At 52.3% G+C, this 27,135-nt stretch overlaps 9 protein-coding genes across 9 annotated transcripts; 6 read left to right on the top strand and 3 right to left on the bottom strand.

Moving 5' to 3' along the window:
• Positions 1-8,156: 8,156 nt before the first annotated feature.
• B0H65DRAFT_449306 (nucleoside phosphorylase domain-containing protein) lies at positions 8,157-9,569 on the top strand. Its single transcript, XM_062825943.1, has one exon. It carries the CDS (start codon positions 8,208-8,210, stop codon positions 9,306-9,308), a length of 1,101 nt encoding a protein of 366 aa, XP_062686077.1. The 5' UTR covers positions 8,157-8,207; the 3' UTR covers positions 9,309-9,569.
• A 196-nt stretch (positions 9,570-9,765) lies between these two features.
• Positions 9,766-10,162, bottom strand: B0H65DRAFT_544001 (uncharacterized protein; the record flags this gene model as incomplete). The annotated part of the gene is made up of 2 exons (XM_062829264.1): positions 9,766-9,834; positions 9,908-10,162. The coding sequence occupies 2 exons, from the start codon at positions 10,160-10,162 to the stop codon at positions 9,766-9,768; spliced, it is 324 nt and encodes a 107-aa protein (XP_062686076.1).
• A 932-nt stretch (positions 10,163-11,094) lies between these two features.
• B0H65DRAFT_21305 (uncharacterized protein) lies at positions 11,095-12,027 on the top strand. Its single transcript, XM_062821958.1, has one exon. It carries the CDS (start codon positions 11,500-11,502, stop codon positions 11,944-11,946), a length of 447 nt encoding a protein of 148 aa, XP_062686075.1. The 5' UTR covers positions 11,095-11,499; the 3' UTR covers positions 11,947-12,027.
• Positions 12,028-12,029: 2 nt separating this feature from the next.
• On the top strand, positions 12,030-13,078 carry B0H65DRAFT_21423 (uncharacterized protein). The gene is made up of 3 exons (XM_062821973.1): positions 12,030-12,267; positions 12,328-12,481; positions 12,608-13,078. Exons 2-3 carry the CDS (start codon positions 12,389-12,391, stop codon positions 12,968-12,970), a joined length of 456 nt encoding a protein of 151 aa, XP_062686074.1. The 5' UTR covers positions 12,030-12,267; positions 12,328-12,388; the 3' UTR covers positions 12,971-13,078.
• On the top strand, positions 12,905-13,933 carry B0H65DRAFT_21341 (uncharacterized protein). Its single transcript, XM_062821965.1, has 4 exons — positions 12,905-13,150; positions 13,213-13,250; positions 13,303-13,795; positions 13,872-13,933. The coding sequence occupies exons 1-3, from the start codon at positions 13,127-13,129 to the stop codon at positions 13,766-13,768; spliced, it is 528 nt and encodes a 175-aa protein (XP_062686073.1). The 5' UTR covers positions 12,905-13,126; the 3' UTR covers positions 13,769-13,795; positions 13,872-13,933.
• Positions 13,934-16,368: 2,435 nt separating this feature from the next.
• Positions 16,369-18,639, top strand: B0H65DRAFT_438016 (heterokaryon incompatibility protein-domain-containing protein; the record flags this gene model as incomplete). Its single annotated transcript, XM_062825346.1, has 2 exons — positions 16,369-16,768; positions 16,829-18,639. The coding sequence occupies 2 exons, from the start codon at positions 16,369-16,371 to the stop codon at positions 18,637-18,639; spliced, it is 2,211 nt and encodes a 736-aa protein (XP_062686072.1).
• Positions 18,640-18,706: 67 nt separating this feature from the next.
• On the bottom strand, positions 18,707-21,715 carry B0H65DRAFT_21234 (uncharacterized protein). Its single transcript, XM_062821951.1, has one exon. It carries the CDS (start codon positions 21,613-21,615, stop codon positions 18,775-18,777), a length of 2,841 nt encoding a protein of 946 aa, XP_062686071.1. The 5' UTR covers positions 21,616-21,715; the 3' UTR covers positions 18,707-18,774.
• Positions 21,716-22,263: 548 nt separating this feature from the next.
• Positions 22,264-24,698, top strand: B0H65DRAFT_449290 (LMBR1-like membrane protein-domain-containing protein). Its single transcript, XM_062825942.1, has one exon. It carries the CDS (start codon positions 22,543-22,545, stop codon positions 24,367-24,369), a length of 1,827 nt encoding a protein of 608 aa, XP_062686070.1. The 5' UTR covers positions 22,264-22,542; the 3' UTR covers positions 24,370-24,698.
• Positions 24,699-25,043: 345 nt separating this feature from the next.
• Positions 25,044-26,757, bottom strand: B0H65DRAFT_514686 (uncharacterized protein; the record flags this gene model as incomplete). The annotated part of the gene is made up of 2 exons (XM_062828646.1): positions 26,411-26,757; positions 25,044-26,343 (listed from the first exon to the last, which is right to left on the bottom strand). Exons 1-2 carry the CDS (start codon positions 26,503-26,505, stop codon positions 25,044-25,046), a joined length of 1,395 nt encoding a protein of 464 aa, XP_062686069.1. The 5' UTR covers positions 26,506-26,757.
• Between the last annotated feature and the right edge of the window lie 378 nt (positions 26,758-27,135).

Here is a 27,135-nt window from a genome sequence, read left to right as displayed (position 1 = left end):
CTATCCCAGAAACCTCGAAGAGAGGGGGTCATGTCAGACCATAGAAAGTCTGTCATCACTAAGGCTCGCACTCGGGCTGAGGGACTTCGTCGTACATGCAGGACAGCACCGCCGTATGGCGTCGGAGCGGCGCGGAGATCTTGCGGCCTGCGCTACTACGGAATGGTCCTCAACGTGTAAATAAATAGTTGTCCGAACCGCCTCGTCCTAGAAAAAGGTTCAGATGTTAATGCAATTCCCATTAAACCCCTACTATCAGTTTGGTTCCCCTGCGTGAGCGCTCCGTCTGTAGGCACCTCAACCTACCTTCCTTCACTAGCCCTGACACTGCCTACACGCCTACTCAATCATCTACTCTCAGGCGACAAGGTGATGGAGCAGGACTTCAGGCTTCTGAGGGGCCGCAATGGCATGCCCAACTATTGCCCTCATGACGGCCGGGCAAGGACGGCGGAGTGGAGCACGACGGGCGGAAGGCCGGTCACGGACGGGCGGCAGCACGGGCCAGGCTGGGGGGAGACGACGGCCGAAAAAAGTGGGGGGGTTCGGCCAAGGAGGTTTCTGGGACAGAAACCTACAAGAGGGGGGGCCATGTCAGACCCAGGAAGGTCTGCCACTACACGGGCGAGCACCTGAGCCGAAGAGCTCCGTCGTAGGCGCTAGGCAGCGCCGCCGTATAGCGTCGGAACGGTTCAGAGATTTTACGAACCGCGCCACTATAGAACGGACACTACTAAACCGCTACTGAAATTCCCGGATATCCAAAAATACAATTCTAACCCTAATTACTCCAGCGTTGCCGAGGGCGGGCTCTGTACTTCTTCCTGATTATTGATTGTTTACCCTTAGAAGCTTAGAGGATACCTCGATAAGGTTCCGCTTTGTGACTTCTAGTAATGGGTTCCGGTCTTCGATCGACTGGCTGCCCCTGTGGACGAGTGGATGGCAAAGACACTTGCGAAGCTATATGAGGATATTGCTCAACGAGCCGCGGTCTTGTGATTTCAGCTTTCCGTTGATGGCCACCATTAGTGGATTTGGGCGGGTGAGTTCCATATTTTGGCATTTGGTAAAGCGCCTTGGATAATACCTCTACTCTTATATCTAGAGCTTCACTCATACCCGTCTGGACCGCCGTCTGCGCCGCCGGCAGCCACCAGGTATATGCCGTTCCAGAGCCCGCGAGCCAGCTTCTACCTCCACACAATGGTCACAGTAATTCTAAACCCGCAGAATCAACTATTCCTCGAACTGATGATCAAAAAGCTCTCTAGAACTATATTAAACTATACCTCGCCTTCACCACCGAGATTTCAGAGGTGAGCTACATCAAGGAGTCTCTTTCCCTCCTACGGCTGCGCGAGGTTCCACCCTAAACCGCCTGGTAAAGATTCCAGAGCCAAGCCCAGGGACCTGAACTATCTAACTGTCATTAGGATCTAACCAATAAGCAAAATGCTCTCTAGAGCAGTATGCTAGAACGATCCTAGGGTAGAACGAACAACGAACAACAATCCGAAGTCAGAACGATCCCAGACACTAGAACGATCCTGAGCTAGAACCATCTAAGAAACTAGAACAATCCTATACTAGAACGATCTTGAGCTAGAGCGATCCCAGACACTAGAACAATTCTATACTAGAACGATTCCAAATACTAAAACGATTCCAAATACTAAAATGATCCCAAATACTAAAACGATCCCAAATACTAAAACGATCCCAAATACTAAAACGATCCCAAATACTAGAACGATCCTAGGATAGAAGAATTCTAAGCTAGAGCGATCCTGAGCCAGAGCGATCCTAAGCTAGAACGATCCTAAGGTAGAACTTTTATTCCGTAATTGCCACTTGTTCCAATCATTATGCACTAATAAGCGAGGCGACTTGCAGGTTGTGGGTGTGACGGCTCGTTTTTCGAAACCGGAGTGGGCTCAGCCGACCTCCTAGGCCTTCACTCTTGCATTCAACCGCCTTCCTCTTTTTAAAGGAATAAAGCGGATTCGAAGGAATTAATTAGGAAATGATTAAACACTAATTAGAATACAGAATTTGAATTCTATTTAAGTTTAATACTCGTATAGGCGTAAAGTAAGGGGGAAAAAAAAGCGGAGACAAACATGCAATCCTCGCAAATTAGATTTCCTTAGACACATACATACGCTCAGGCGCGATTATAGCTATAATTCTCTCACCCCAGCTCGAAGAAACATTATTTATTCTGGACTGCTAGTTAGGCAGACCACATATAACCTAGATCCTTAGCCAGTCACGGGGGAACCATTGAGACCGGCTTCGCCGGCCTAGCTATCACTGTTGACCCTTCCCCCATAATTACGACTTCTTCCAATCATCACAAAGCAAGAAAGAACTATTAAAACCAGCGAAGCCAGAACGATCCTAAGCTAGAACGGTCCAAGAAACTAGAACAATCCTGAGCTACAAGGATACTGAGGTAGACCGATCCTGAGCCAGAACGATCCTGAGGTAGAGCGATCCTGAGCCAGAACGATCCTAAGCTAGAACAATCCTGAGCCTGTTCCTCGCACAACAATCAAAGTCCTATCTTAGTGCTTGCCTGCGCCTCGTGACATTTTCCATTGATTGTACTTTGACCAGGGACCTTGCGAGGACGGAGCTACCTGCCAATGGGTTGGAGCTCCTCTATCTTGGTATTAGCCTTTTCAAATCTTCGTCTTCATCCTTCAGCGGTAGAGGCGTAAAGTTGTAGAACTCGTTGCCCTATTCCGGGTTATCACAACCAAGTTCAAAGCCGCAGGTGGAATTCTGAGTTGGAAATGCCGCAATGGAGTGATAACCATTCACAAAACTGTGAGCTTCTTCTCATCATCCAGCATGGTTGATCCAGAAAGAGGAGTATCATTTCATCGCTCATACAAGCGAAATTACTAGTGTGAAGGAAAGTCTTGAGTACCTTCAACACCTAGTCAGTAGTATAAAGCCACAGGTTAAGCTGCGATTCCCTGCATCTAAACCAAGACTATGTAGCTGCGACGAAGCTACTGCAAGTGTGTTGGCTCACCCAAGCACTACCAAGGAAGAGACTACTTATCCGATCGAGGAGAATCGAGGCTTCTACCATTGTACCAACCTTGGCTATGACTGGGCAGTCACGGGTTAATCCCGTGGCATCTGGACCGCACAGGCACAAGCAAAAGGAGAGTCAATGGATGGAATAGTCTTGCTTCTTCGTAATAGAATAAGTCATCTTGACGTCAAAAGAAGTTACTAGAATTTACAAGATTCCTATAAATTTGCCTATCCTCCCAGACCCTTCTGGTGGCATGCTAGAAAAATGAAATAGAGAGAAAGGAATTGAGAAAGACATGGAATACATTATGTGTCTTGCGAGAAGCCAATAAACCAAACCAGTCCCGATGTGCTGCCCATGGATATCATCCGTTCCTGGAGGTCAAGAACAGACGGTCGGTAATTCGATGGCAGCCAGAGTACGTTCTGGCCGTTGCAAGTAATCCAAGACCCATCTTGTCCCAAGCCATAGCCATGGCTCTCTGGATTATCTAGTACAACTTGGCTTTCGGTAGTTTCTGTAACTATTTTAATACGTCCAACGTTGGTACGTAGGTAGCGATTAGTATCGTCAAACGATATATAGGTCATCATAGTACTAGTAATAATCGTTTGGAGGCAGCTCCCCGACGCCGGATCCCAGATCTTGATCGTCTTATCCCCCGAACAGGACGCAAGCCGCTGGCCATCAGGCGAGAAGGCCACTGAGTTAACGGAGTAGTTATGGCCTTCTAGGGTCTGGAGGCAGCTCCCCGACGCCGGATCCCAGATCTTGATCGTTTTGTCGTCCGAACCGGACGCAAGCCGCTGGCCATCAGGCGAAAATGCTACTGAGCAAACGGGGCCGCTATGGCCTTCCAAGGTTTGGAGACAGCTCCCCGACGCCGCATCCCAGATCTTGATAGTGTCATCGTCCGCACCGGATGCGAGCCGCTGGCCATCAGGCGAGAAGGCCACTGAGCAAACGTAGCGGCTATGGCCTTTTAGGGTCTGGAGGCAGCTCCCCGACGCCGGATCCCAGATCTTGATTGTGTCGTCCCACGAACCGGATGCGAGCCGCTGGCCATCGGGCGAAAATGCTACTGAGCAAACGGGGCCGCTATGGCCTTCCAAGGTTTGGAGACAGCTCCCCGACGCCGCATCCCAGATCTTGATCGTTTTGTCGTCCGAACCGGACGCAAGCCGCTGGCCATCAGGCGAGAATGCCAGTGAGTAAACGTAGCGGCTATGGCCTTTTAGGGTCTGGAGGCAGCTCCCCGACGCCGGATCCCAGATCTTGATCGTCTTATCCACCGAACAGGACGCAAGCCGCTGGCCATCAAGCGAGAATGCCACTGACCAAACGGGGCCGCTATGGCCTTCTAGGGTCTGGAGGCAGCTCCCCGACGCCGGATCCCAGATCTTGATCGTTTTGTCGTCCGAACCGGACGCAAGCCGCTGGCCATCAGGCGAGAATGCCACTGAGCGAACGTAGCTGCTATGGCCTTCTAGGGTCTGGAGGCAGCTCCCCGATGCCGGATCCCAGATCTTGATCGTTTTGTCCCCCGAACCGGACGCAAGCCGCTGGCCACCAGGCGAGAATACCACTGAGACAACGAAGTCGCTATGGCCTTCTAGGGTCTGGAGGCAGCTCCCCGATGCCAGATCCCAGATCTTGATCGTTTTGTCCCACGAACCGGACGCAAGCCGTTGGCCATCAGGCGAGAATGCCACTGAGCTAACGGGGGGGCCGCTATGGCCTTCTAGGGTCTGGAGGCAGCTCCCCGACGCCGGATCCCAGATCTTGATCGTTTTGTCGTCCGAACCGGACGCAAGCCGCTGGCCATCAGGCGAGAATGCCAGTGAGTAAACGTAGCGGCTATGGCCTTCTAGGGTCTGGAGGCAGCTCCCCGACGCCGGATCCCAGATCTTGATCATTTTGTCCTCCGAACTGGACGCAAGCCGCTGGCCATCAAGCGAGAATGCCACTGACCAAACGGGGCCGCTATGGCCTTTTAGGGTCTCGAGGCAGCTCCCCGACGCCGGATCCCAGATCTTGATCATTTTGTCCTCCGAACTGGACGCAAGCCGCTGGCCATCAGGCGAGAATGCTACCGAGGTAACGACGCCGCTATGGCCTTCTAGGGTCTGGAGGCATGCATTCCAATCCAATTCTACAGCCGGCTTAGTTCGAATCCATTCAGGTTCTTCTGCCCTGAAATTCCTCTTTATCAAGCTACCGCTTGGAGCAAATACAAGCGCTGATATGTATGCTTGAAGTGGAGCTTGCTCTATTATTGACTTATAAGACAGAGCAAACCGGTAAGCATCCCAAACAAGCTTTGATAACTGCGACTGATCATTACCTCCCTATATCTTTAGTTAGACCAAGTTCCTAGGGCGGAGTTAGACTTATACTTACTAGTAGGCCCTCGAGTTTTCTAATAGCAATGACGCCCTCTGACATAGCTCGGAGTAGACTTAGAGCTTCAAGCCAGTAAAGGTACTTCGTCTTGAGGAATGTATAGACAACCTCATTATCCTGTAAACGATCATGCTGTTTTGTGTTCGTGCCAGAAACCGAGTCACACAAGTGATCAACCCAGTAGACGCACGAGTACCGCACCGTCGCTAGCGGGTCCGGATCCGATACTTGGACCTTGTCGCTCGGAAATCCCGGTGCGCTTAAGTCGTATATGTCGCGTCGCAGTGTTGTAGACATGGCATCAAGTGACCTCGAGAAGATGGTATAGTTCACATGTTCTTTCCCAGAAGGAAAAATCCACTTGAACGCCTCCTGAGAAGCTTGGTTGCCAGCTTTATCAGAGGCATTGCCAAGTAAAAAGTCCTTAGCTGATTGATGGACAAAATAGATGGTTCGTTCTCGTAGTGTTAGAAATGAACCACAAAGCCCTATAGTTGTTTCTAATGACTCGGAATCGTCGTAAGTGTTATCAAGCTCGTCGGCGAGAGTGGTTAGTTCTTCAAGGCTGATTGGCCGGCGAACAATTGTAACAATAGCAAGAAGGTGCTTGCAAAGATCGGATTCATCGAACTGGCTCATATCCTCTCTCATCCGCGCATATAGAGCGTCCAGCCCAGATGGAAACATGCGTAGCTTTTTTAGGGTAAACCCTTTCTGGACCTTTTCAAGCGCTTGACAGACTAGCGCCACCCAAAGGAACGTATCTTGCGCGTTGGAGCACAGGTAGTCCTGAACGGTCTTTTTTGTCCTTGGATCATACTTCTTCAGCCCTGCTAGGTCATCCACCTTGTGCAGGATAAATGCATTGACAGCCGCTGCGACGGATTCCGCATTTAGCTCCAGGGAGACCTTCACTTTATCTGCGGCTTTCTCCAACCGTTCCTCAATTTGCGGCCAATTACGGCTTGAGACAATCCACTTGACTCGAGATCCAGATGATGATTGCTGAGCAATTAAGTCGAGAAGCTGTGACCAATCAACACACTCATCCAGTGCGTCGATGATTAGGTAGGTCGTTCGGAGGCTTGAGTCTGTTAAAATATTGGTGAAAATTTCCGATAGGGCGACCCACGTATTTGCATCTTTGAAGAGATTCTCGCCTGCACGGTCATACTCCTTCCGCACGTATGAGAGGACAGATGGCTGCTGCTCGCTAAGCAGGTAGATCAGGCCGCGCAATACGGCGGCTGCATTGTTGATGCGAGAGTCGGTAGCCTGGCAGAAGAAGTAGGCCACATTGCAATGGCGCACGTCGGCAGTTTTGCCTTGATCCAGCTCATCGATAATGCCGCACAACAACATAGTCTTCCCTTTGCCGGGGTCGCCCTTAATCCATAGTAATCGGTGCTGCGGGTAGTCACGCCATCGCTGAAAGTCAGCGTTATCCACGACCCAATGATATGAGTCCTTCAAAAGGCCGCCTTTGGTCTGTTCGATGCGGGTTTTATCGTGGCGAGGATCGGTAAGGCGTACGTGCTTTAGACATTGCTGGTCCTTCTCTGACATTGCATAGCTAACGAGCTCTTGATCAGTTCCAGTGTAAGGAGCTATTGAATGTTAGCACGTGCCTGTACCGCCCATCACCCATGATAGAAACCCACGTCCGTAGTAGTAGTTATTGTATTGCGGCCCGGCGGCGTTGTTGTTATACTGAGTCCCCGGGCCGGTATTGGCGTTGGAGAAACCCGAACCAGAATTGGAGAAAGACCAGGACCTTTTCATGTTGCAAGGATTGAGCTTCGGGATGTGTATAATGCTTGCTTACAAGATCAAACGTGTGGAATTAAAGGAGTTGATCGTCTTACAATGTTCAGGGAGAAAGCGAGGGGGTGACAGAACGGAACGAAGAGATGAATATTGTCCAACTGGTTGGCCAACCAAAAATTTCAAAGGTATAGCGTCCCCAAACTTTGGTTTGCAGCTCAGAAGACTCATCCCCAACCAAAGGCGGTCTCAAAGCTGTGGGAAGGCGGATGTGCTAGCGAAATGTGCACATTTGCGGCATCAGCTGTTGACGCCTGGCCTTCCAGATCAGCCTAGGTGTCAAAGATGCCCAATGGACACTACCTGTTAATGCCCAAATTCCCAGTCTGGCGTGGGTCGGCCACCAATCGCATGTGCCATTGGTAGTGTGAAGATATCCTTTCGGGGAAAGCTGAATGCGACGCCTGCCCCCACAACTGCAAGTAAGACGCCACTCTCCTAGACTGGGATCACCGTCACTTCGAGAGAGGTCCTAAGCAAAGTCGGCCAATCAGAAGCTTCAAAAGAACGACTCCGCACCGAAGATAAAACACTTGGGCTTGAAGGGTCACCTGGCCAAGAGGGGATTGTCTGGTCTGGATGCCCTCCATATTTCCCATCATGGTGGGTGGAGGTATGTGAGGCCACCAACCCGACAACGCCGAGCCATAATGCTCACTCTTGGAGCAAAGGGTGCCAGAGCTGGGCCTTAGCCTACCTCTGTCCACCTTGGATCTTGCCTCTACCACCCCGAGTAGACGTTAAAACCAAAAGCACCTTCTCTGGTCCTTGGTGTATCTTTGCAAGCTGAGACAGTGTTGTTCTTCGTTTTGGATAATCACGTTCGATGTCAACAATTGCCCACATGGATCCCTCCCACGACACTTCTCGGTACACAGTCGGCTGGATCGCCCCCTTGCCCTTGGAACTCACCGCTGCGGTGGGAATGCTAGAGGACCCCACAACAATGGAAGTTCCCGACGACGACGTTCTCTACCACGTAGGACGTATAGGCTCGCACTTCGTCGTGATGGTTGTGTGTCCGCGCATGGGTATCGAACCAGCCGCCACGGCCCTTGCCAACATGCGCCGCTCGTTTCGCAACATCAAACATGTTCTGGTGGTTGGCATCGCAGGCGGGATGCCCTGCTACGGTCCAGATCTGCAGGAGCAGATTGTCTTGGGCGACGTCGTCGTCGGCGTTCCCCAGCAAGGAAGAGGAGGTGTGACGCATTATGAGTTCGGTGCGTGGGAGGGCCAGAAAGAATTGACTGTCAAAGAGCACACGCTTCACCCGTCTGCTGCTCTGCTCGCTGCGGTGAATAATCTGCGAAGCATGCATATGCAGGTGGTGGGAAGTAAGATCCCGCGGTACCTGGAGGAGTTGCGCAGAGGCTTGAATGAGCGATCGAGGCAGGCTTATGAGGATCCTGGGGCCGAATACGATCATCTCTTTGAGGACAGCTATCTTCATACGGACAGGGGAAGATTCTGTCAAGGCCTTTGTGACGCGACGCGAGCAAAGCTGCGCAAGAGTCGGGGCAAAAGAGCCGAGCGGAAGAGTGACCAACCCCATATCCACTATGGCAACATCGGCTCAGCAAATGCAGTTGTCAGGTCGAGCGCTAAGAGGAATGAACTTCACGCGAGGCACAACATCATCTGTCTTGAGATGGAAGCTGCGGGCGTGATGAGCGACTACCAGGGTCTGGTCATCCGGGGAGTCTGCGACTATGCGGACTCGCACAAGAATAAGAAGTGGCAGGGCTATGCGGCAGCGACGGCGGCGGCATACGCAAAGGAACTTCTGTTGCTGCTACCGGCAGGTGGAGGGTCGTCGACAGAGTCATCTCTTCCCGATGAGAGGAATGGGACTCGGGGAGATGGGTGGTATGTGGGACGGGATCAGTTTCACAACTCGGGAGGCGGGTTTATGAACTTCAATATGGGCGCAGGGTATCAAACGAATAACAACACCGCCGGCAACCAATATAATGCGCCGTTTTATGGGCATCCGTCTGCCATACCGCAGTGGCCCAAGTACTAGCAGGCGGGGTTCAAGTAGACAATGTCGCTCTCTCTCCTCCGTCGACTGGGACAACTTCTCCACCGCTGACGAGCTCCCTTGCTTTGGCGTCGCAGGCTTCGAGGCTGGCAGAAGTCTTGGTGAAGAAATCCCAGATTTCGGAGTCGACGGAATAGTTCCTTGCCGCGTCAGGACTCGGGCCAGTGATGGTGATCTCGGACGATTCCTCCATGGCGTGTTGGCTGGGTGAAATGACGAGGAAGAAGATGACGAGGAAGAAGAAGAGAGGAAGAAGAAGAGAGGAAGAAGAAGAGAGGAAGAAGAAGGGGAGATGGAAGTTGGATAATGCTAGACGCGGGGTTGTATAGTGCGCTGCACAAGGCAAATTTCCATGTTGCCGCTAGCCGCAGGTGTTTGTTCTCATCGAATGCCGTTGGTAGTTCCTTCCACGAATTGGTAGTTCCTTCTACGAACTGTTTCAGGGGCATGCATCGGAATTGACCGCTTCCAACGCACTTTCCATTGTTCCTGACAACCTCCGCACATCCTTTGTTCCAGTTGTTATCCCGTAGCATGATGTGTCGCTCTTTCTCCTAGGTAGCTTTCGGCAAAGAGGCCACCTTCCTCACAATAACCTCCCCATTAACAATCCCCAAAGTCGCATCCCCCCTCTCCATCCACTCCTCCCACCCCTTAACAATCTCCTCCACGCCTTCCTCCGTCGTCAACCCCAACTCAATTCCCCGTCCCCTCATCTGTCCCGTTCTCAACCTCTCAATCATGGCATCTCCCCACGCCTTCCTATCCCCCGGCTCACTGTAGCACCAAGTCCCGAACCCAGCCTCGATATCCTTCCTCTCCACCCCAGCATCCATGAGTCCAGGGTCCCCATATTGTAGGTTGCCGTGCTATTTCCATGATGTGTGCTAAGTATCTTGGCGTAACAAAGGCTGACGGACAACTTTCTTCCCCTGCCTTCAACCCCCTGTCTTCCTATGAATATCCTCTTCCTTCCTCTTCCTTCCTCTACCTCTGTCTACCTTCCTTCCTCTTCCTCACTTTTCCTTCCTCTAACTTGCTCTTCCTTTCTCTATCTTCCCTCATCGACGACGACGAAGGGCGATGACGTGGATATTCTCCCCTGTCCGTCACACTCCAGTGTGGTCACAGGTAGACCCAGTCCCAAAAACTTGCGCTCCTGGGAGGTACTCTGTCGTCTTCTACGAACACTCTTCGGGAAATGCCGACCATGCGAAGAAGGTCTTGATGGTGTGGCATATGCCGCACCCAATGGACAACATGATGGGGGAGGCCAGTGGGGTTGCCCAGGCTGTTCAGGTAGCTGGCAATCTTCAAGGTTTGTGCATCTTCTCCTGACATTCATCAACAACAAAGAAAACTAACCAACCAATCTCACACAGAAGTCGTCTTGCAGAATAAAGCACCAAGGCCGCCGCTCCCATCAACGAGCTAGCCAACAAGACGGGTTCCAAGGCTTGCATGGATAAGCAGGTCGAAAAGACCACTTGCATCTTGAGCGGAGGAGTTGTGAAGGAAACGGATGCGTTGACTTTCGGTGCTCCCTCCGAAGAGAAGGCGTACGGCGAAGGGATCTAGACGGGTCCGAAGTCTAAGCCGACTCCCAAAGAGAAACACGCCGACGGAAACCTACCTCTGTACAAGAAGGTGCACTTCGCAGAGAGTACCAAACCCCCGATGCCGGACACTCCGGAGATGGGAATAGAGGGAGCACGCCTTGCTACGTTTGCCAAGACTTGTGTAGCAAATTCACCATGACTGGGCCTGACGGTACTTCAGTCCATCAACCTCTATTATTATCATAGCAACGGCAGCCATCTAACCACAGTAAATATTGCGGCAATATCAGACATGAACCCGGAGCAACCTTGAGAAACCGGCTACTCCTTCACCAAACAACCTTGAGCCCAAGATGATTCAAAACGATCCGCAGTGCTCAGCACTTGCCACAATTTTCGTTCGACTACTACTTGTCGCCATCGACACAGTCACAGAACTCGACACAGTCATCCTATGGCCGTTCTGGAACGCGGTCACCATTTTCATTGATCACAAGTTCGAAACGATCACCAGCTTCTCTTTCCCTTCCAGGGTCGCTTATTGACCAACCAATCCATAGACTTAAGAGCTGGGTTGCCTCTCCGGAAAGCACCATTCATCGCCTCTTGAAAAAATGAATTCCAACAACCACGCAAATCGTTCCGCGCTTGCCGCGCTGCTTGTCACCTTGCTTCTTGCTCTCAATCAAATCATCATCGACACAACCATCAACGGAATCATCGCCATCGACTCCTTCCTCTCTCCTCTTTGGACATCCTCTATCATCGTCATCGACAGAATATTTACCGCCACAAAACTGTTCACCTCCGGCCTTGGTCCCACCTTCCAACTCTCTAACGCCATCGGCAAAACGCTTCAGTGGATGGCCAAGCAAGTATCACCAACAACAACGGTATCAGAAGAGGAAAGCAAAATCGCCAAAGAGAGCCTCGAGTTCCTCGAAAGCAGAATCGAATACTTAACAACGTTTCCGATGCCCCCTCTTCAACTCCTTTCTGACATCATGCAACAGTCTCCCACTTTCAAGCATTTCACCGATAGCAAAAGTGTCATTCTTTGACATCATGCTCAGCATCCCCCAAACGCGGGAACTCGGGCTAGAGGTACCGGTACCTTCAACAACCCAAATGTGGCAATTCTGGATGTGGCTGCCCGCTATTGTGGAGTGATGTATGCTCGGTGTCGTGCGACTTCTGGCGAGAGCCGATAAACTCTATAAGGATTAGATCGGAGACATGTCTGATCTGCCAGGACAAGACCCAGGTGGCGCTAGAAGCCCATCTTTGTCGACAGAGAGAAGAAAGGGGAAAAGCCTCGCGGCCCTCGCGTGATTCGTGACTTTATTTCGGGACGGATTTACAGCAACTAAATTGACATCAGGGTTCGTCCATCTTCCATAACTAGACGCTTATCGGCTAGAAATTGACCAACTAATCTTTAGAAGCTCAACAGTTATTCAATCATCATGACTTCTTCCACGACTTCCTCCTCCTGGTTTTGCGATGCTCGCCATCCGGCTCGTCGTTTTCACCTTTCACTCGGTTCGATCGCAGCGCCATTACAAAAGCAACCATCAAGCCGATCCAGAAGACAGCATCACTTGCCAGATTTCGAGTTACACCTCCGGCTACATCACCGCCAGAAGTTACACCTGGACCGCCCTCTTACGCGGATGCGACGATACCAAGACCAACTGGACCATCAACTTCCGGGAATGATACAATCATATCGGCTACTATTTACAATGCGCAACGACGATCACGCAACATCAGCTATTAGCCGGCTTCTTCATTAAAGTTCTTTGCACGCTAAACGCGATTGCCACCAAATCAAACGCGACCGCCATCCAAGCAATCATCAACGTCGACACCATGTTATGGCCCTTGTGGACCACGCTTGCTGTCTGCATTGACGACACTGTTCTTCGATATCGCGATCCGGGCCATCGCAGCATTGATAGTCAAGCTTCACGAATCGATCGCTGCCGATTTTGCCGAAATCCGACAACAAGCGTTGACTTTTGGTGCTACTGTCTCCGAAGAGAAGGTGGACGGCGAAGGGACCTAGACTGGACCAGCGTCTAAGCCGACTCCTTACTCTGGCCTCTTTGGACAGACCTCTTTCACCATCTTCATCGACAGAGTTTTCATCAACACAATCCTCTTCACCTTCGGTTTCCAGGAACAACGCACGCCTGGCCCCGCCAGCCAACTTTCAACCATTATCGGCAAAACACTGCAATGCATACTCTAACTGATATCAAGGTTTGGCCATCTTCTCCAGGCATTTATTAAGGACCACAAAAACTAACCAACCAGTCTCACAGCATCATCAGCAAAACACCACGGGTCTCAAAACAACATGGTGATAGCAGCCACTCCGACCATTGCCCAGAGACAACCGACTGACGGCACAGCACATCCCGCGCTATTCTCCAGCTCCTTGAGCCTATACTTATACATCTGGCACCTATCCGTCTTCCTCCCCAACGTTTTCGGGGCTACATTTCCAGGGCTGACAGAGAGACGGGCTTATTGCCAGATGGAGGCACGGATCACCAACACGAAACAGGGACGCGACACGAATATGTCATGCGATCTATCAGAGTCCGAGAACTGGTTCTGGGAAGGCAGGAGGAACGACGCGAGGAAAGACGCCGAAGAGAAGAATCCCTTCGGTCCCAGCTAAGACAAACCCAAGAATTTTTTTCCGACCTACGACTCCATGGCGAAATGCCCGAAGAGCAAAGAAATGGATCCAAGATCTTCCCCAGTCACTCCTTTTCCCAAAGCCAAACCGCACCACAGCAGCTCCACGCCTCCAGCTTTGAGCCTCGCTCCCATCCACCCTCCCTCGCGACGCTATTCAGAGGGCGCCGTTGAGTGTTACCGTTTGTCAAGCAAGCCTCGGTATGTCTCTCCCTCCCCATTCTGCCCTTCACTTCCACTCCTCTTCAACTCATTTCTAACATGAAGTCACTCGCAGTGCCTGCAGGCTACTCCCATCCGACTCCCAGCTTTCCAAGTGTTTCCTCCTACCGCCCGAAGAGGGGATGGATGCCCCTTCGTGGTCATGGCTTTGGCGTAAGGGCAAGGTGGACCAGAGATTTCTTTAAACAGGATTGATTGGGATCATTATGACCTGGAGAGTTTCGAGAAGGATTCCCGAGTGTCCTTCCATATTCCTGATAATTGCCTACCGGAGATTTCATAATCAGCCACTCATAGCGCCCACCCTCGGACATTTTCCTCTACATCTCTCACTGCACCATTTCTTCACGGTTCGATTTATACCTAAGGACTTTCCTTCAATGTCATTTTCGGATGACGGGCCCGCTGGCCGACCGCATCAAGGGTTATGGGGAAGAACCAAACCAGCAATAGTTCCAAACACAACTTCTACACCAGTACCGGCACCACCCCACTATTCTATGAGGAGAAAGACGAGAACATCTCACAGAATGCACTAGAAGCACATTTCGCCCGACAAGAAGAGGAGAGGAATAAACCTCGCGGTCCCCGTGTTATTCGTGACCCGATTTCGGGACGTGTATACACGAAACTGAACTAAACAACAAGGTTTGTCTATCTTCCAGACACTTACATACTGATTGAGTTGAGGACCACTGGGAACTGACCAACCGGTGTAACAAAGCAGACATCATCCGCATCTCCCCGGCTCCGGAAGAGGGTTATCGAAATGAGAGCAAGGGCTGCGAGATGATGGCACAGGTACGAGAAGTTTCGGTCTGAGGGGGAGGAGGATTGGCAGTCCCTTGGGTCGGCTGAGGCTTGTGAGAAGAGGAAAGGGTTCTTGGACCGGGGTTCGGACGAAGAATGACGTCTAACGAGACACAAGCGGTACCGTACGCGTTCATTTCGTATTCCTTTCCCCTTTCCTCACACTTCAGAGAACATCAACCTCTTCTGCTCTTTCATCAAAAGCAACCACCAAAACCATCAAGACGAACGAGCAGACATCATCACCTGCTAGACTTGAACCACATCGACCACAAGTTCAAAATGAGCAGCCACGACCACCAAATCTCGGCCTTAGCCGGCTTTCCTCACACTTCAGAGAACATTCAACCTCGCTTGTGTTTATTGCAACAGCAACCGTCTAATCATCGCAACCATCAAACGAAAGGATTCAAACATCAAACGAAAGCACTACTCATCGCCTCTTGAAAAAATGAATTCCAATAACCACGCAAATCGTTCCGCGCTTGCCGCGCTACTTGTCACCTTGTTTACAGGAGGAGTATCTGTTTATACATAAGGGCCCGTAATGGGATTTAGTAGGATGGGAGTGGCTAAAGGAAGAGGTTCGGCGAGAGAGAATTGGAACTTGATAAGGCTGTCTTTGATGACATTTTTGCACATACGGCCATAGATGGTGGAAAACTCGGGATCCCGTCCGCTCTCCCATAGATAAGCCACCAATCGCCTGACTAGTAGTTGGGTCGGTGACGACCAGCGAATCCCAGGTGTTGTATGTTTTTTTCCCGCTTGCTTATTTTTTTTCTTTTGCTCTTCGTTCACTCTTGTTGTTCACTTTACTTTTGCTTGCGCTTTTCATATCCATTTTTAGTTGGCAAGGCGTACGAGAACTTTGGGATGCCCGCTCGGGGGTTATACAATAATCGAGAATACAATAGGTACACCACCGTGAATGGAGGGACGACAAGACACACTTAAAGGAAGGAGTGGAAAGCAGTTGTCATGTACGGGTTTTCAAGGCGTGGAAGGTGCACCCCGTTTGGAATTTCCTGCCTAGAGGTAGTACAGTAATATTTTGAGGTAGACCTGGCCTGGCAAGCCATTTCTGCTCCGTTTCAACCTCTTGGCTTCTGCCGGTCTTTCTCGTCAGTGTCTCTGGCCTGTTCCCTATTTTTGTCGTTCCCGTCAACCACCACACAACGCAACGTCCTCCATAACATCGTCGCTTTTGGGGATGGCAGACGGGATCAGCCGAAATGAGACGACAGCCAGGCCGTCGCGCGCTCCCGTCCTCGTTAGGATTTCCCACAGCTGGCGGGCCATCAAAACACACAATGACAGTAATATTGATGACCCGATCCAAGCCACGATCCAAGCATTTTCCCCATCAATGGTTCTTAAGCTGAGTTCCATCTCCTTTAACTGGTTGGCCAATTTTCTGTCCAACCATTTCGAAGCGTTTTCCTTTCTCGTCAACCCCGCCACCAACCTGCGTCAACTATGAGCACCGGAAGCACTCACAGGTGCCGTTGCCGTTGCGGCTGAAAGCCTGGTTCTGCATCTCTACCTTACGTTGGTTCTCCCTTGATTTGGCTCAGGTCCAACGTCGCTGTTTAAAATCCCCACTTCCATTTCTCGGCCCGACAAGTAAAAACCTGGTACAACGTTCAGCAAAGAGGCTGATGCTTCGGTGGTGAAAACTGCTTACCTGATCTGTCAGTGTCCGTTCAGCCCACACAAGGCAACCTTACTCCACGGTAGGCATGGATCGTCTCGGTGAAGAGAGAGCCCTCGCCTTGAACCACGGCTGGAAGCACACCTACGAGCCTCACAGCTGCCACCACTGCGACTGGATTGTCCTGGATGAAGCTGAGCTCAAAGCAGGTGAGGGCCTCAGGGGACACCAGCTCTCCAGCCTCAGCAATGTCTACCTTGCCGACAGCATCTCCGATGCGTTACTAGCGCGAGATGAAGGGTGCCCGTTGTTTGGATATCTTCTTGGTGAGTTGCTGGACTCAGGTTTCTCGCCCGACATATTGGACCTTGATGGCTCCAAGATAGTATACGGATCGCTCACCGACAGAGGGCTTAAGTTGTCCCACAAGCTGGCTGACAATGGTGGTTTTCCCCTGGCCAACATCTTGAAGGTGATCCTCCCCTCGGGTAAGTGTCTGAGAGAGATGAGACCCAATCGCCCTCCTAGGTGTTACTAACAACCACCAGGAAAACCAAGTGAATCACTGGATTGCGACCCAGGCTCTCCGGAAGCTTTCCAGCTCTCACGCGACTGGATCTCAACGTGCCTCTCTTCCCACCCGCACTGCCGCTTACCACCATCATCCTCCGACTCAGACGCATTCACACCCACTCGGCTCCTCCAAGTCAGCGAACACGGCGTAAGACTCGTGGAGTCTTCTAGCGTGGGTGACGAAGCCCGAACATGGTGTGCGCTAAGCTACGTCTGGGGCGGCGACCAGCCCGTCAAGACAACCCAGGCAACCCTAGCAGCTCACTACAACGGTATCCCCTTCGACGAGCTTCCCCGAACCATCCAAGACGCCGTGCGTGTGTGTCGTGGTCTGGCCATCCCCTACCTGTGGATCGACGCCCTCTGCATCATCCAGGGCGACGAACAGGACCTCAGGAGGGAACTCGGCAAGATGCCCGAGATCTACCAGCACGCTACCGTAACTATCAGCGCAGCGTGGTCGACAAAGGCTGATGACGGGTTCCTTTACCGTCGCGGACACTGGTATCATGATTGCCCGCCGATTAAGCTGCAGGTTCATGTTGTTCGGCAGGGGTCTGACTCTGGAGAGGAGAAGGAGGGGGAGGAGGAGGAGGAGGGCAAGCGTGTGGAGGTGGCTTACGCCTACGAGACCCGGGTCTGGGAAAGCGACCCTATCGAGTCGAGAGCGTGGACGTACCAGGAGTACGCCCTCTCCCAGCGAGTGTTACTCTACCGCAGCACGTTGCTGGAGTGGAGCTGCAGGACGATTTCCGATTCCTATGGCATGCTTGAGCCGTCCACTCTCACGAGTAAAGCTGATCAGCAGTCGAATCACAATTCCAATCCTGTCTTCGTGCTCTCCTCGTTCCAGTCATGGTCCGACATCGTCATGGAATACTCCTCCCGCTACCTCTCCTTCGGCTCCGACAAGCTGCGCGCCCTGTCCGCCATCGCCCAAGTTTACCATCGAGAAACGGGGAAGAAATACCTGGCCGGATTGTGGAAGGAGGACCTCCCGCTGGCGCTTTGCTGGTTTGCGGTGCCGCAGACGAGCAGTAGTACAAGTACAAATGAAAACGACAACCTCGGCTCTGAATCTCCCCCTAGAATCGTCCAAAAGCGGCCAGCAGACTATCGAGCCCCCTCCTGGTCTTGGGCGTCCATCGACGACGCCGCGTTTATGTACCCCGCCGCCGATGAGAAGAACAGTCAGGTTCTCCGACCAGCGCCCAGCGTCAAGATTTGGAAAGAGCCTGTGGTTACCCCGGCTTATGCTGGCGGGGAGTTTGACTCTGTTGCTTCTGGGTATCTTGACATTGAAGGGGCAATGAGAGAAGTAACTGCTTTTTCATCGGCAGCGCGGCTTTGGTGGAGCAGCCCATCATCGCTAGGCTCTGTTTCCGGATCGGGTGAGATAAAGGTCCCGATGGGAGGGCAAGGACATGAAGTGGTGGTGACACTTGATGCTGCTCCCGAAAAAGAAGAAGAGGGAGTCGAGAAATATGGGAGTGATAAGACCGGCATGTGGCTTCTTTTGTTGGCGGAACAAGTGGAAGAAGAAGAAGAAGAGGAGGAGGAGGAGGAGGAGGATGATGACGAGAGACAGCATGAAGCCAACAATGACACTACCACCTCGCCAGCGTATGTTGGGCTTGTTCTGAAGGAATTGGTCCAAGGACGGCCGGACACGCTTCGGCGCATAGGCTTTTTCCATTGCTGTGATGTTTCAGAAATGGGGCATGCAGGTGATGGGTGTCGGGAACTATTGGAAGAGTTTGAGATTAGAAGGGTAACTGTTGTTTGAGATATTCAGGAGGTGTACATTCACTTCCGAAATGGCACTGTCTTGCTGCTATCACATATCAGTATCCAACAACGATCCATATATACATACCATAATCCAACAACAATAACCAAACCAACCCATCATCAACAATCCTTAACCAGCTTGCTGCGCATTACTACTACTCCCCGGAATCGGATGACTCGAGCTAGTAGCAGCAGCAGCCTTCTCCGCCTCCTCCGCCTTCTCCGTCGCCTCCCGCATCTCCCTCATCTTCTTCTCCCTCACAAAATTAACAAAATACTCTGACCTCAAATCCCTGCCTGTATCTTTCGCCGTCGCCTTCCCCTTCCCCTTCCCCTTCCCCTTATCGTGACCCTTGACCTTGATAATCCCCCCTGATCCAACAACCCCAGTGGCAGCACTACTAGACACCACTACCGACCCTGATCCCTTCGATGCAGAACTAGATGGAGCCCCCCCTGCTCCCGCTGCTTGCTTCTTCTGCTGCAGAAACCTTTTGCTGCTACTGGTAATGTGCGCTAGTCGGGAGAGGTTCGAAGATGTCAACAAGGCCGAGCTGCTTGATTTTCGCTGCTGACGCTGAAGACGCGGTGGCAGGCTGGGCTCGGGGATGCTATCTGCGTTGCTGATTTGGGTTGATAGGGGATTGAGATTGAGAGCGGGGTGGGAGGGAGGGGGGAGTTTCTTATTGTGGGTGGTGGCGGTGCTAGATAGGAGCTTTGAGCGGGTTGTGGAGGAGGGGACTGAGGGGGCTGAGGGGGCCGAGGGGTCGGGGATGCTATCTGCGTTGCTGAGCTGGCTGAGGAGGGGGAGGTTAGTGGTGTTGGCGGGGATTTGGGTGATTAGAGGCCCGGGGCGGGAAGGGCTTGGTGCGGTGGTTGGAGGTAGGGGTGGTGCTGGTGCTCGTATTGGGGCGGGAGTCCCTGGTACGATTTGGGAATCGGGATGCATGTCTTCTCCTTGGTGTGGTGGTTGATGGGTAATGGGATGACCCGGGGAGCTGACGTCGACTTTTGAGGCTCGACGAGGAGGCGGTGGACTGATAGAGGCCAATTGCGTCGTGATCTTCGCCGAGGATGATGGAGGTGGTGGTGGGCTAGTCTCCAACCGTGGCCTTTTAAAGGCCGCTGATGCCTCTCGTGGAGGTGAGCTGACACCGGTTTGTTTTTGTGGTCCAGTGACTTTTGTGGCTGAGGAAGTAGGACCTCCTTGTGAACGACTAGGTGCTTGTGGAAGTACAGGAGGCGGCGAGGGAGATGGTGATGGCGATGAAGACGCCGAGCCTATCTCGATGGGCGCACCATCTGAACCCGGTATTGGCTCTTCCTCAATAGGAGGCTCGAGTTCTAGAGGCCTGTTGGATAGTCGACGCGGCACCGAACGATCTATGGTCTGGATAACCGGCCGAATCCTCTTCTTTGGTATCGAGGATGGAGGATGAATGGGATCCGAAGCAAGTTCGGTTTCAGGGGTTCCGACCAGAGCTTTCGTGATCGACTTTGAAACCAACCGTGGCTTTGGTAGATGGTTCGTCGTTGAAGGCGATGGAATAGGCACCTTGGGCCTGGTTGAATCTCCGTTTTCCTCTATGACTGGTGCGGTAGACCCGATTGTTTCGTTAACCGACCGTACCATCTCCGGATACTTGTCGAGAACATCATTAATGTTTTCTTTAGTCAGGACTCCCTTTTGGTAGTGAGGTCTGGAAACCTGGTCATTGTACAACTCGATAGCAGTACGGACTGGGACATTGCCATCAACTTGTTCGCGTATGTACTGCAGATAATCATCGCAATAGTAGCGGACAAAGTCGTCGTATAGGAACTCCATGATAGCACTTCGTTTCCGAAGATCGTGGACACACAGAACTGCCCGCACAAAGTCATTGAGGGTGCCCTTGTAATCTGGATATGCCACTTTGTAGGCAGTGTAAGGAACTTGAGATGGCGGCCCGTTCGGTGGGATCTTCTCGTCAGAACTCGCCAGATGTTGAGTGGCTTGCTCCGCAGTTTTTAGTGAATGACTACTAGTATCGGCAGACTGCTCTTCAGGGGGTTGTTGGGAGTCAGCAATATGCTCGGACAACCTGGTCGTCGAGGGGTCTTCTGTTTCCGCTCGTGGGAACGCAGCCGAGGAACGTTCGGGCTCAGCAGTCGACCTGTAATCGCTATATATAGTGGTGGCAGATTTCATGAGCCTTCGACGCTTTTCCGGTGGTGGCCTCGACGGCGTGGTGCGAGCAAGGTAGCTGGCCGGGATGATTTGGGCTGATGGAGGAGTCTGCTCCGGATGAACAGGGAGAACAGGCAAGGCTCCTTTGTTGACTGGAGGAAGAACGTCGGTGACGGCCTTGGGGACTTCAAATTCCAATCCGCCCTCGGACGCAACGCTACTGCTTGGAGGGAACTCTGGCAAAAAGGGAACGCGAGCCTTGACTTTGAACACTAGTGGGGATGATGGACGGTGTTCGGGGCGTTTCTGAGAGGAAAGTCGTTCTGGCAGCGCTCGACTTGGTAGGTCTGGAGTTATCGCCGGTTTAGGGGACGAGTTATTTTCTGGCGATGGCTCCAATCCTGGTGTTCTATCCTTTGTTTCGACATCGTTCACTGGCGTCGCTGGTCGGATGTGGTGCTCTGGGGATGGTGACCAAGGGATGGGTGTTCCCTCTTCGGAACCTGTACCGGTTGGTTTCGGTGTTGATGGTTCTCTCACGGACTCTGCAGACAGTGGTGCCGGGGAGAGAGTCTTGCGTGGTGGAGGTGTTGGAGGTGCGATACTGCGGATGTACTGAGCCTTGACCTCTTGCAGGAGTTCTGCTGGTACGTTGGCAAACCCATCTGGATTCCAGGCATCTTCGCGATCCAGTAATTCTTGCTGATCCCGGTGAACTCGAAGAATGCGGTGCGGTATTTTCTGTTTTCTGGCGAGAAATTCCGGCGACCAGGTGGGAATACCGAGAATTGGCGAGGACATGGTGAGACTGGTGATATCGGAGCAGGGATTTGTTTGGTGTTGCAAGTCGGAGACCGGGTCGCAGAAGCCGCCGGAAAGCAATTGAGAAAAGCCCTTCTTTCTAAGTTTGTTTCAAAGTGATTATCGTTTCATCCTGAGGTCTAGCCAGGTTTATCGCATGGCATGAAGCCCCCTTCGAGGGTGCTGAGGCTGGAGAGAGCTTATTGAGGTTGTTGAAGTTCAGTCGCGTCGCACTCACCCGACCACGTGAGTTGGCGATGTGGAAGCTTTGACAAGAACGGCGGGGACTGAACGGCGGGGACTGAACGGCGGGGACTGAACGGCGGGGACTGAACGGCGGGGACTGAACGCGCAGGCGACATGGGTCATCAAGAAAAGCATCAACGCGGAGCTGTGAACTTTGAGGTAAAAGTCCGCAATTTGCCCCAATTGCTCAAATATCTCTAATTAACCAACAAACCTTTATCAATGCTGCATGAACTTTTGGTGTTACAAAATAAATCACAACTCAGCAGGTAAATATGCACAGTCAGAGGAATTCCCTGTAGCGCAGACTTCCCACAATTGAAGGTGTAGCGCCCCGCCAAGGGCCCCACCAGCTTGTCAGGACAGGCCCACCCCCGGGATTGCGTGCATTTGCAGCGCAGGGGACGCTAAACTTTAGCTACAGTAAATCCCCCAAATTACGTCACGCTTAGCAGCTCCTGTTTCTTGTACCGTAACATTGATCAACAGGTCCCAACCGTCCCTTCCGCATCCTCTCCCTTTCGTCACGGTTTGCTCATTCCATTCCGTGACAGCATCACCAAACTTACCTTAGCTTAACATCTCCCGTTGTCTGACTGACATGCTGCAGTGTTTCTGAACCATCTCCGATCCATCAACAGATTTCCCACTCTCGATTGTCGCAATCGACAGTCATCAACCATGGATACCACCCCAATGATGGCACGCGCCGGGCTACTCCAGACTAGCTTGATCTGGGTCGCCTACGCCGTCGCCGTTGCTCTAGTCTTCGTCGTCGCCGTCATCACCGTCTTCACCTGGCAGACCCCATATGATCGCTCCAAGCTTGTCACCACCGTCGCCATCGTCAGTCTCACATCTCTTCTAGCTACAGTGTTCCTCCTTCCGGTCGATATCGCCCTCGTCTCCTCCACCGCGTCCGCATCGAGGGGCACCAAGAAAGACTGGGCAACACCCGAACGTATCGACGGCATCCTCACGACGCTCAAGATTGTCTACTACTCCCTGTACAGCTTCGATGCGCTTCTCTGCCTGGTCGTTATCCCGTTCGCATACTTCTGGTACGAAGAGCATGATGAGGTCCTTGAGGAGGAAGGAAGAGAAAGTTGGAGTACCCGGTTCGCGCAAGCCTTGAAATATACCATTGCCTTCATCTTCCTCGTCATCATCCTGTTCCTCGTAGGCTTCTTCGTCCCTGCTGCAGCCCAAGACCATGGCCGACATCTCGACCTCGACTACTTCAGGCGTCTGTTGACAAACAACAAGGGCGAGAAGGCTCTCAGCTTTGGCCTTGGACTTCTCATGACACTGGGTACACTCCTTTACGTGCTCTACACCGGAGCCGGTCTCGCTCTCCTCCCAGTCTCCTTCATCAAGAGTGCCCCGTCCATTTCGGCCCCTCAACTTTCCGCCACAACTGCCTCCGAGCTCGAGCACAACCGCGAGCTCCAGCGTCAAATCGAGATGCGCAACGCTGGTCGTATCGAAGCCATGTCTCAGAAGGACAGGCGCGAGCTCGACCTTTTACTCCGTGAGGAACGCACTCTCGTTCGCCGCCAGCGTCTAGCAGCCGAAGCACGCGGTGAGGGACAATCCACCATTATTCGTATTTGGACCAAGACTCAGGCCGTTTTCCGTCCGCTTAAACTCGTTGGCGGCATCCTCCTGCTTTTTCTCTCGGTAATCCTCTGGATTTCCATGCTCATCACCGCCATCGACAAGGCCGCCAACTCCGTCTGCAAGTCCCACTGTGGCTACATCCTCGGGCACATCAACGTATTCCAGCCCGTCAACTGGGTCTTCGTCAAGGCCGCCAAGGCGTTCCCCGTCGACTACATCCTCATGGCTTTCCTGATCCTCTTCCTCTTCAGCAGCTCCATCACCGGCATTGCTTCCGTCGGCATCCGCTTCCTCTGGGTCAGGATCTTCCAACTCAAGAAGGGCCGTACCGCTCCTCAAGCCTTACTCATCGCAACCGTCATGCAAGCTCTCATCATCTTGGCCATCAACTACGCCGTCGTCAACCTTCTCGCCCCTCAGTACGCCATGTACGGCACTCAAACCTTTTGCCAAGGTTTTGCTCGATTCCCCAGTGCCCAACCAGACTGCACGAACCATAGAGACATGATTCGCCCATGTTCCGAGTCTCTTACCGACCCCTTGGCCAAGGACGTCTGCACGCCCACCGTCATGTCCACCTTCCTGAACCGCATCGTGCTCAACTGGCCCGTGTTTGGCGCCATTGACTTTTGGGCACAGTTTGCATTCTTGACGGTGTTCTTGCTGGTGTTCATCACGAGTCTGGTCAGGACTCCCAGGTTGAATCTTGGTGAGATTGACGAGGAGGCTCAGGCAGATGAGGAGGAAGGATTGCTGGCAAGCACGTCGAGGAGGTTCGGCGCTACTTGGCAGGATATCACGGGCAGGGCTAGGAGGACTGTTGGTGGAAGTTCCGGCGGTCAAGGGTATGGGACTAGTGGGACGAATGGAACGAACAGTTCTCATTAGTGAGAAGACTGTGGTGATGCATTGTGGTGTCTCTCTACCTTGCTACCCCCAGATTGTTGTAGTTGGTAGAGAGAAAGTACGGGATTAGTGTAATTTCATTTTCAGGTTTTGAAGCTGGTTGGGTCAAGTCTGGGGATGGGAAGGGATGGCGTTATGGTTATGGGCATCGCTGATCCTGCAATCCTGCCTTTTCTTTGTGTTATTGCTTTTGTTCAGTTTTTCTCTATGGTACCAAATTGTCATTATGGAATCGAAGACATCCTAAGCGAGTCGTTAACTGTCTGATGATGGTGAATCAATAGTGAAATACATAAATTCGTTGTGCCTCACCAAGGACGGGTATTGTGTCTTCACACCGAGACAACTAAGAGCCAAAGTCTTCATACAACAAACATATGTCTTGCCTATTCATCGTCTACCACCCTTCCAAAGGCCTTCGGATCCCACCCCTATGCACATAAACCTAGACGTAAGACCCCCTCTTTTACCTCCACTCTCCGTAAAGCTCTTCCTCCCAGCACCAAAACCCCGACGGGCCACCCAGTCCAACCCAGCCGAGCCATTCCAGTCCTCTTCGCCCCCATCTTCGCTATCACCAGTACCACCGACCGACCACCCATTCCCAAGCCTCCTACTCCGTTCTCCCTACACCCCCCTCCTCGCCCAAACCAAACTTACATCGGAGTAGTAGGCCCACTCCCATCCCCCTTACCACCACCAATCCTAAACCACCGATGTCCCCTCTCCTCCCACCCCGCTCCCACACCCACATGCATCTCCCTCCAACACCGCGTACAATACACTTCCCCTCCATCCTGAGAATCACACCCCTCGCATCGAACAGTCGCATCCTCCAAACAGACTTTACACCACCTCCTCACATCTTGGTCCGTGTAGGTTTCGCCCCTGCCGACCCAGTTTTTGGTGGATTTGGTTTGGTACTTGGTGCTCACAGGCGGGGGAGGGAAGGTGGAAAAAGAGGAATCGGCTGGTAGGATCAAAGTGGTGGTGGGCACGGAGGGAAGGCCGAAGGCGTCGGTTTTTATGGGGGTCGAGCGCAGGTGGGAGAGGCGGGCGGTGAGGGAGGTGATGGTGTCGTTTGGGTCGTCTTCTTTGCCGGAGCCGGAGCCGGAGGGAGGGGAGAGGGTGGAGGAGGGGACGGTGGGGAGGTTGAGGGTGTTGTTGTCGTCGTTTTTGTTGGGGGAGGTGGAGGTGTACGTGGGTGTGCGGGTTCCTGAGGGTGGGGAGGGGAGGGAGAAGGGGTCGTGTGCGTCGTTATTTGTGTTGTTGTCTTCAGCAGCAGGAGGGTTGTTGTTGAAGTTGATGATCTCGTCCTGGACTTGGTCGAGGATCTTGTTCGTTTCTTTGGTCATGGCTTCACCGTCTGAGTTGTCATCATCGCTGTTGTTGTTGTTGTCGTCGTCATGGTCATCTGCAAACGAGTTGTTGTTAGGCTTGGGCGCCGCGAGTTCCGACAGAAGTTTCTGGACTCTGTCCTCGTCGTTTTCGATGATGCCATCATCCCCGTCGTTGTTGTTGCTGTTAGCAATAGCATGAAGATCGACGTCTCCATAGTCGTCTTCGGCAGGAACATCTTCTTGCAGGTTTAGGTCATCTTGTAGACCTTCCAGAAGCTCATGCAGAGCTTGGTCGTCTACTTCTTCTAGGCCCCAGGCTGAGGATAGGATCTGCGTGTGGGTCTGGGTCTTTGTATCCCCAGCATTAGATGGTTGCTGACTGATGTTACTTGGATGGGGTAGAGACTGGGAACTGTCACGGCCTTCTGCCTGAGTGTCTGATTGCGGCTTTGGTGAGGCACCCGCTGGAGAAGCCGACGACGGCACTGATGATGAAGATGCATTACGAAGCACCCGCAACCTCTCGGTCAGAACATCCTCTTTTGATACCGACGGTGCAGGGCCAATGGCAAAAGAATGCTTCACCTGTGCGGTGTCATTGGCAGTGGTAGAAGGGCTACAAATCACAGAGTGGTTCAGTATGGTGAGTTGTCATGAGAAGGCTTATGTTGGTCAGGTTTTACTTTATAGTATCAAGCGTAACACTGGTGGACTTGAGGGCATTGAGTCTCTCGAGAAGCGACTTGTCCAAGTCATTGGTCGGGCGATTTGAAGCCATGCCTGCACCGGATTGGATATAGATGTGATGGTCACGGTCTCCCAGCAGTCGGGTTCACCGGTTGGGAGTTGTAATCTCGCGATGCGATAAGGTGTGTCTGTCTGCAGGAGTGTCTCTGCAGGGGCGTCGGGCCAAAGGGGAAGAGGACAGAAGTGCTCGGAGAATGGATCGTTGTTCCGTCGAAATTTGTCAAGTCCGGATGTTGTCGCGTAGCATGGTTGGAGGCGGGAGGTCAAGAGGCATGCGGTCGTGGGACCGGGGCGTGACTTCTGACTGCCGGGGCAAAAGTGGGGCTACCCCGGAGATCCGAATTGGGAATGGCCATGTGTTGGTGGGTCCCGCACGCGGCAGGCACATCTGTGCCGTGCCCACCGTGCCCTGGCCACTACATTTCTAGCCCTCTAGACCTTCCGCTAGTCTTTCTCCTCTTTTCTCCTCTCTATAGTATATTCAATTAATCGTATATATACGCTTGCTCTCGTTATTATTCGTAATCTTATAGGTTATGAGCCCTCTACAACCTTCTTTATGAGCGCGATTCTATCTATTATATTAAATACTTTTATTCTAGTATTTGTAATAAAGGTTTAATTCTTAGCCTTACGACTTCAATTCGATCGATTCGCCGCG

This window comes from Neurospora tetraspora (assembly GCF_033439725.1).
Source record: "Neurospora tetraspora strain CBS 560.94 chromosome Unknown B0H65scaffold_1, whole genome shotgun sequence".
Lineage (NCBI taxonomy): Eukaryota > Fungi > Ascomycota > Sordariomycetes > Sordariales > Sordariaceae > Neurospora > Neurospora tetraspora.
The sequence above is the reverse complement of the archived record's forward strand: the minus strand, read 5'-3'. Positions and strand labels throughout refer to the sequence as shown.